This window comes from Pongo abelii, chromosome 4 (assembly GCF_028885655.2).
Source record: "Pongo abelii isolate AG06213 chromosome 4, NHGRI_mPonAbe1-v2.0_pri, whole genome shotgun sequence".
In the NCBI taxonomy this organism is placed as follows: domain Eukaryota; kingdom Metazoa; phylum Chordata; class Mammalia; order Primates; family Hominidae; genus Pongo; species Pongo abelii.
The window spans coordinates 143908030-143916000 of NC_071989.2; the positions used below are offsets into that span (position 1 = coordinate 143908030).

The 7971-nt window shown below is 52.4% G+C and overlaps 1 protein-coding gene across 1 annotated transcript; it reads right to left on the reverse strand.

The window, feature by feature from the left end:
- Positions 1-306: 306 nt before the first annotated feature.
- On the reverse strand, positions 307-2464 carry NEUROG1 (neurogenin 1). Its single transcript, XM_002815902.4, has one exon. The coding sequence runs from the start codon at positions 2142-2144 to the stop codon at positions 1431-1433; it is 714 nt and encodes a 237-aa protein (XP_002815948.3). The 5' UTR covers positions 2145-2464; the 3' UTR covers positions 307-1430.
- Positions 2465-7971: the final 5507 nt, after the last annotated feature.

Here is a 7971-nt window from a genome sequence, read left to right on the forward strand (position 1 = left end):
GGCTGAGCAAGCCCTGCACCCGAGCCCTCCCTCTGTGTGCCCCCCCTTCCCCACCACTATGGACCACAGTGGGTGTTAAGTGTGTGTGTGTGTTGGGGGGATGGGGGTTGAGGAGAATGCAGGCACCCTAGCTCACAATCTTAGGCAGCTACACACCCCACTCAGGACACCACACCAGCATGATTCATCCCACACCTCACAGCCAGGGTGAACTCAGCCTCAATGGACAACAATTTGGAGGCATTGTTTACAAATTAATTTCCCCCTCTAAATAGGCTGTTATAAGAGTGGACCCTTCTGCTTGCCTAGCCTAGGCCCACCTGTCACTGGGACTTCCTAACCAGTGGTCACACTGTATTGATCTTTTTAATCCCCTCTCTTTGAAACACAGAGCCAGCTGATGTGGAGTTCCTCAAAAGAAAGGCTCTCCCACTGCCCCTACCTCAACAGGTAGCTGCGGATCCGGGGCTAATTCCCTACTAAAAAGTCTTAATTGGCTTATGGGGAGCCTGAAAGATCTCCCTTGTGTTTACAAGGTGAAAAGAATGATAGATCCCAAATGCTCTAGTCTGTCTTTATCTGTTTCTTGGTGGAAATCAGGTGCATTTTATTTTTTAATTGTTTTTGAAACAGGAACGGAGGCTTTGGAGGTGAGTGGGATAGTGTTTCACTTTAGTGGTTGAGCCGCCAGGGAAAAGCAAGGAAAGCCCCAGAGACACTAATATTAGGCAAGAAACTTGGCGATTTATTTTTAGTTTTTATTTACATGAAGCGTCTGCAGTACAAAAATGTAAACTTTGATAGCTCATAATAAACTCTTTATGTACAAAAATACATTTTCATATGAATGAAGCATCTTGAATAAATTACTCTCCAGCCCTGTGCCTGAATAGCTAAGCAAGAGTCTCCAGCTCTTCCTAGAGCGAGCCTGCAGTGGTGGGGGTCGGGATCCATAATGCATGAAGCCCAGTCCTTGTCTCTGCTTTTTAAGCCTTTTCATTGTATTGTCAGCCGGCTCAAACCGAATTTTCATGCTCGTTTTTCTTCATTAGAGTTCTACAAATTGTAAAATTGACTTTTCACCTCGTCTTCAGGGGCTGATCTGTCCCTTTTCTAAATCACACTGAAGTGGTGGCTGGGGTCAGTTCTGAGCCAGTCACAAAGGAGGTTTTGTGGAGTTCAGAAAGTGCAAAAGGAAAGGCCGTCTAGGGGCGGGCAGGAAGGGCGCTGGGTTGAGGGCCGGAGAAACAGACGAAGAGGCAGCCGCCGCGAGGGTGCGGCGACCTAACAAGCGGCTCAGGTATCCCCGACTGCTTTAAAGCTCCCGCTTCCTCCCTCCGCCTGGAGAAGGGGTCCCGAGGCGGCAGCTGGGGACCCATCTATTGCCTGCTGACTAGGGGAGGGGGAAAGTAACGGTGTCTACAAAGGGCCTAGTGGTAAGGGATGAAACAGGGCGTTGTGTGGAGCAAGTCTTTGGGCAGGCTTGGGAAGGAGAAAACAGGGTCGCCAGGGCCGTAGGTGAAGTCTTCGGAGGCGGCGGGGCTACTGGGGTCAGAGAGCGGGGAGGCGGCGGCGGCACCTGAGCCCCAGGACTCCGCGTCGCTGGCGGGGCTTGGGGGACCAGGCAGGCAAGGGACGCACTGCGGCGGCAGGAGGCGCTCCCGGGCACCGCCTCCGGGTAGCCCTTGATCCGCCAGGCGCAGTGTCTCGGCCAGAGCCCAGATGTAGTTGTAGGCGAAGCGCAGCGTCTCGATTTTGGTGAGCTTGGTGTCGTCGGGGAACGAGGGCAGCACGCTGCGCAGTGCGTCCAGCGCCGCGTTCAAGTTGTGCATGCGGTTGCGCTCGCGATCGTTGGCCTTGACGCGCCGGCTCCTACGCAGCGAGTGCAGCAGTGCCTCGGAGCGGACCCGCGTCCGGCCGCGGCGCCGCCTCCTCTCCTGCTCGTCGTCCTGTGTCCCTGGAACCTCAGACGCCCGGGAGATATTGGGCGCGCCCCTGCGGGCCGGCGCGGGCGGCCCCAAAGCGGAGGCTGCCTGTTGGAGTCTGGCACAGTCTTCCTCGTCGGTGAGGAAGCCGGACAGGTCACTGCCGCTGCTGCTGGCGCAGTCGAGGTCGGAGATGCAGGTCTCAAGGGGGGCTGGCATCGTTGCGCTGTGCAGGACCGACGGACAGATAGAAAGGCGCTCAGAGCGCTGCAGCCCGGACTGAGGGTAGGGCCGCCAGAGCGCACTTACGTTCCCAACAGCCTGGGGTTGTTACTCTGTGTCAGTTGCGGGGGCGAGAGCCTGGAAGGGTGCAGGGGCGCACGGAGAACTTGGCCTGGCCTCCTCGCCTCGCCTGCAGGGGCCACGCGCCCGGCCGGTCTCCTGAGTGATGTCGCCGGCGATCAGATCAGCTCGTGTGAGCACCAAGTGTGGCACACGACTGGCCTCAGGACCCCTTAAGTACCCGGCGCAACAATGGGCGCCCCCCTCCCTTGCCACCTCCGCCCCCGCGGCAGCCCGGGTGAATGGAGCGAGGCGGCAGGTCATCCCCGTGCAGCGCCCGGGTATTTGCATAATTTATGCTCGCGGGAGGCCGCCATCGCCCCTCCCCCCACCCGGAGTGTGCCCGTAATTACCGCCGGCCAATCGGCGGCGTCGCGCGGCCCCGGGAGTCGGCTCCGGCTAAGCTGGCCAGGGCGTCTCCAGGCAGTGAAACGGAGGCGGGGGGCGGCGGGCGATTAGCGGCCGAGGCACGCTCCTCTTGGGGCGGGCTGGGCGCCCCTCGCTGGGGTGGGACGGGGAGGCGGGGCGCGAGCGCGAAAGTGTGTGAGCCGCCCAGTGAGTTGCGGAAACCTGGAGGGTACTTGGAGTTTGGGTTCGCATCCCCTCTCCAGCTGCTTAGTGGTCGCGTGACTTTGGACGCGTAATTTAACTTCCCTGAGCATTGCTTTCCCCATCTGTAAGATGAGTCACAAGTTTACCCTGTGGAGGATGATCAGAAATAATGTTTGTGGAACACTAAATGTGCAGCACCCGCTGAACAGGGTGAAAATCATTTTCAAATAGACTGGAGAGTGGCCATGCCAGAGGCACAGGGCGCAGGGCAAGGATAAGTGTCGCTGCTCCGTTCAGGCTGATGAAGAAACGGGAAAGAATCTGTTGACCTTCATCTGGGGAGTGCGAAGAGGAGAGTGGAAAAGAAGATCGGGTGATTTCCCAGGTTGCCTTGAGTCTTGGTCTCACCCTTCCCTTCTTTCCCTTCCCTTCTCCACCCTCCTCCGCACCTCTGCCCCCAACAGTCACCTCAAGGTTCTTAATATGAATTAATAATATGAGAATTTATATAAATAATAATAGGAGAATTTCCTTTTCTTCGGCGTTCCTGAAACCTTGCCTGCCCCATGCCCGGAGAAATCCGTTGCACACCGTCTCTTGGAGCCCTGCTTGCAGCCTCTGTGGCCCTCTTCAGGGCGAGCCAGCCAGGGGATCCAGCTCCCCTGGCCCGAGAGAGAGCTGGCACCGGGAGGGCAGCAGGTGCACAGTGGAACCCATTTCCTCCAAACCCTCTCCCACCTTCAGTATCTTAAACTCGCCTATTCCAGCAGGTCTTCCCTCTGCATGTCAGGAGTCACTTTTCTCTTGTCACCTACACTCACCCAGGAGCCACAGAGGCCCAGACATCACCCAACTTTGTACTTGGAGGATAAATAGTAAGGAACAGCCCTAGATTATAGGATGAGGGTATTAAAAACAAAAAGAGCAGCTTTCAGCAAAGTGCCTACCCCCCACCTGATATCCAGGTGGTAGCCTCAGGCCGGATGCCTGGCCTGCTGCCCTGGGAGCCTAGCTGACTCTTTGGGTTGGGGGGGATTGGCCCCTTTGAGAAAGGGGGCTGTGTAGTGGCAGTTCCCACCTCGACTCACTGACCAGCTCTTGCCTTCTGGCTCAGGGGACTCTGCCCAGCTGTCCCCTTCCCCCACTGCACCCTGCAGGTACCCCTGATCTCAGTGGAAGGCTAGGACACAGTCATATATAAGGGCTTGAGATTTATTAGAAGTCACAGAAAGTGGCTTCAACCAGCTCACTCAGGAAAGGGCAGTTATTGGATGGATACGGGGGCTTCTCAAGAACTCAAGGGCTTCGAGGACTTGTGTAAACCAGCAGGAGCCCAGGGGTCCTCTCTCTGCCCCCCACCTCTGTTTCTCTCTCTGCCCCCAACCTCTGTTTCTCTCCCTGGTCAGCTTCCTTTCTTTGGACCGCCACAACAAAGTTCCACAAACTAGGGGGTTTAAGGCAACAGAAGTTCATTCTCTTACAGTTCAGGAGGCCAGAAGTCTGTAATCAAGGTTTTGGCAGGGATGGCTCCTTTTCGGAGGCTCTGAGAGAAAATCTGTGACATGCCTCTCTCACAGCTTCTAGTGGTGGCTCCTGGCCATCTTGGCCATTCATTGATTGGCAGCTGTGTCACTCCAATCTCTGCCTCCTTTCTTCACGCGGCCTTCCTCTCTGTGTCTTCTCCTTCTCTGTCTCTTGTAAGGACACTTGTCATTTGATTTAGGGCCCAGCTAATCCAGGATGATTTAATCTTGCAACCCTTGCCTTCATTATATCTGCAAAGATGCTTATTCCAAATAAGGTCCCATTCTGAGGTTCTGGGTGGACATATCTTATGGAGGCCCGCTATTTCAACCCACTACAACAAATGCTTTTCCAAATTCCTGAAGGAGAGAATTGGTTTGGCCAGTGTCACTTTTTTGGCTGACAGGTACCTGAAGAGCTTTCCTATTGAGAAATTTGAATGCATGAGAACCCCTTCCCCATTCCTAGCAATTAAGGTGCGGCCAAAAGATTTTAGTACGGGCAATTAGCTGCCCCATTTGCAATTTAGGCTTAGAGCTGGTGACAGTACAGAGTTCACTTGTGTCATGGCAACAACCCGGGAGAGCCAGTGACCAGTGGTGGAAGAGGTGGCCAGGAACCAGTGGACAACCTGTCTGAACTCTTCCCAGGGCCTGCCCTGGTTCTGTCTGTTTTTTGAGCCTGGTTCTCCAGCCTTCCCACTGATTGCATGAGCCCTCCCATAGTGGGCCTTTCGTTAGTGGGGCTTTTCTGCTTCAGATGGCCAGGATTAGTGACTGTGGTTTCATAAATAAAACACCAAGTTAAATCCTCAGGTTGCTGAAGCATAGATAATTATCCTTGTATTATTTTGAAGTAGTCCATTGTCCATGTTGATTGCCTGTGCTGGGCCAGGTACTGTGCTGGACACTGGGGTGATAGGGGTGATAAACTTGGCTGATGGGTATCATGGGCTCTGAGTCTTGCAAGACAGGGTTCAGTGCCAGCAGAACCTTTGAAAATTATTCATCTATCCACTGCACCTCATACATGGGAAACTGAGGTGGGAGATGGGAAGGTCTTTTTTCCAGGTTACCCCAGGGATCGCTGGTGGTCAAACTAGGCCGGACTCAAGAGTCCTTTCAGCCCCTACTCTACGTTCTTCCATCACAATCAATCAACAAATATACATGGAGAACCTACTGCATGCTGCCCTGTGCCAGGCACTCTGTGGAATGTGAAACAGGCCTATAGTCCTAAAGGAGAGGAGATGTAGCATTAGGACTAGAGAGGTGTCGAGGGCCTATTAAGGGAGCAGATCTGAAAAGCGTTGTGCACCTCCCAAAGGGAAGGCTTCTTGGCAGAGGGGGGACTCGCAAAGGCCTTGAAGGATGGGTGGGATGCGAATAGACAATTTAAGGAAAGAGAGGACTGGGGGTTACTATAGTGGCTATGTGGCGGCTGGTCTGGAGGATAGGGCTTCTGGGTGAACCCAGTGGAAAGAGGGTAAGGGGGCAGTTATGGTGGCCCTTGAATGGCCAGGGCAGCATTCCTTGTGCCATTCCTTCTTCTCCTGTTGCTTCTCTCTCTGAGCAGGGCTGTTAAAATTGTTCTAGTCATTCACTGTACAAGGACATCTGGTAGACGGGGCAAGTAAGGGCTGAAATCTAGCCTCTCTACCACCCACCAAACCATGCACCCTGACATGGGCTACACCTGTCCAGAGAGGGCACCTCGTCAAATATGTCCAGATGCACCTTATGAGCTAGCAGTAGGTCTGTGCCTTCTCCTGCCATGCTTTACTCCTTTTCCTGAACCTTAGAGAGCTGAGCAGGCAAGCATCCAAGCCTTGCCCTGCCTGCTCCTGGCTGTTGGGCAGGTCATGTGGCGGCTCCTTCTTGGCTGTTAGTGCTTACCCCTTGTGCTTTTTATAAGTACATCTGGAGGGGGCCCTCCTATAAGTGATCTACTGAGGATGGAGCTGAGCCCTGGCAGGATGAGAATGAACGGGCAGCTTAAGAGGCCCAGAGCTTCTCCTCAAGAGAAAAAGGCCAGGCCACAGTTAGAAGGATGTGCATGCTTGCCAGGGAAGATGAGAGTTTCTCCTGCCCCTTGAAGCCTTCTAAGCCTAGTACATGAGTGTACTCTCATTCTCAGAGTACAATAGAAGGTGATGTGGGCATGTAATAAATCCAACCACAGCAGGCGCCGCTATGGTGAGCACCACACCAGGTGTTCTGCCTGATGTGTGAGACATCCAGCTGCCAATCTGCTGGGGGGCAGGGGAGGGTAGCCAGATGTTCCAAGGTGGGGCAGATGTTCCAAGGGACTAAGGATTAAGCTGGAGCTTCTTACACTGTGGTCACCTGGGGTAGTAGTGATGGTGGGGCTCCCCACCCCATACCCCTGGAATCAGAATCTCTGGAGCACATGCTAAAGTCACTATTGACTGATATCTAGAGCCAATTTATTCACACTAGAATTGATATTTTGCATTAGCAACCACCCTCCTATCCTGTGCTTGCATCAGCTCTTGAAGCAGGTCAAGTACATTTATGTGACAGCTAAGATGAGCTCCAAGGGCACACCTGTTCCAGGCAGCCCTAGGGATCTGACTCAAGACTCTGGTGGGACCAGCAGGGAGGTGATTTTAGTTCATCATCAAGAAGGCCTTTCTGGCATCGACACACTGATGAAGGAACAGCTTTCTTGAGAGATGAGAGGGAGGGACTCTCAGGGTGCAGCAAGGTGTTGGATGCTTCCAGTGTCTTTTTTTTAATAAAGGCCAAAATAGGGGAGAGATGGTGGTAAATTATAAATGTTTACATATAATATATATGTTTACATATATAACATGTTTACATATAATAAAATTATAAATGTTTACATATAATAAATCAATGTGGTTAACAAATAAAAATATAAAGGAGTCTGTGCTGTTCACAAGGCAATTTCAGGACTTTAAAGTGACCATCAAATTATAGTGCCTGTAGGCATAGAGATCCAGGGATGGATCCAGATTGGAATTCGTGACGGATCATCTTCCTCTACCCTGTCAGTGTCTCAGTGACCATGTGTATGACCTCTTTTGGAGTTAGTGTCCATAGCCTTCCAGTCCTTTTGTGGATGCAAGGTTGAGCCAAATAGCCTCTCTGCTGGTTATCAGAAACACTTCAACCTGGGGTTAAGAGATGCTGTAACAGGAACTGGACTGGAAGGTTAGTGTCCTGTAATAACAAGTACTGAGATAATAATCTGAAGGGGCTGAGGGGAAGGGGACACCATCACGTTTCATACTTTCCTTCCTAAATTGTTTTAGCTCAGATTGATTATTCTCCGTCCCCTCCAATTTGTCAGATAGAATATTAATTTCAAGAGTGCTGTGGCACTTCCATGTAGACCTGAGTTTTGTGGGGTTTCAAAGCAAAGTTGTTTTGTTTTTTACAGTACACATGAACTTGCAGCTGCAGCTTATGACAGGAGAAGGGAATGTTGTGGGCACCTTACTCAGCCACTCACGTATTGGGGACAGGGCAGTCAGTGTACTGCACTGAGTTTGTAAGGCCACTGGGCAATGCTGATATCTACAGCGGCATCCTTGTTGGGGAATTTTACACAAAGTGAAGTTGTGGAGAGTTTTACACAAAGT

What these genes read in the sequence shown, in the direction of transcription:
- NEUROG1 (XM_002815902.4), bottom strand. Translation starts at nt 2,144, where the DNA reads ATGCCAGCCCCCCTTGAGACCTGCATCTCCGACCTCGACTGCGCCAGC.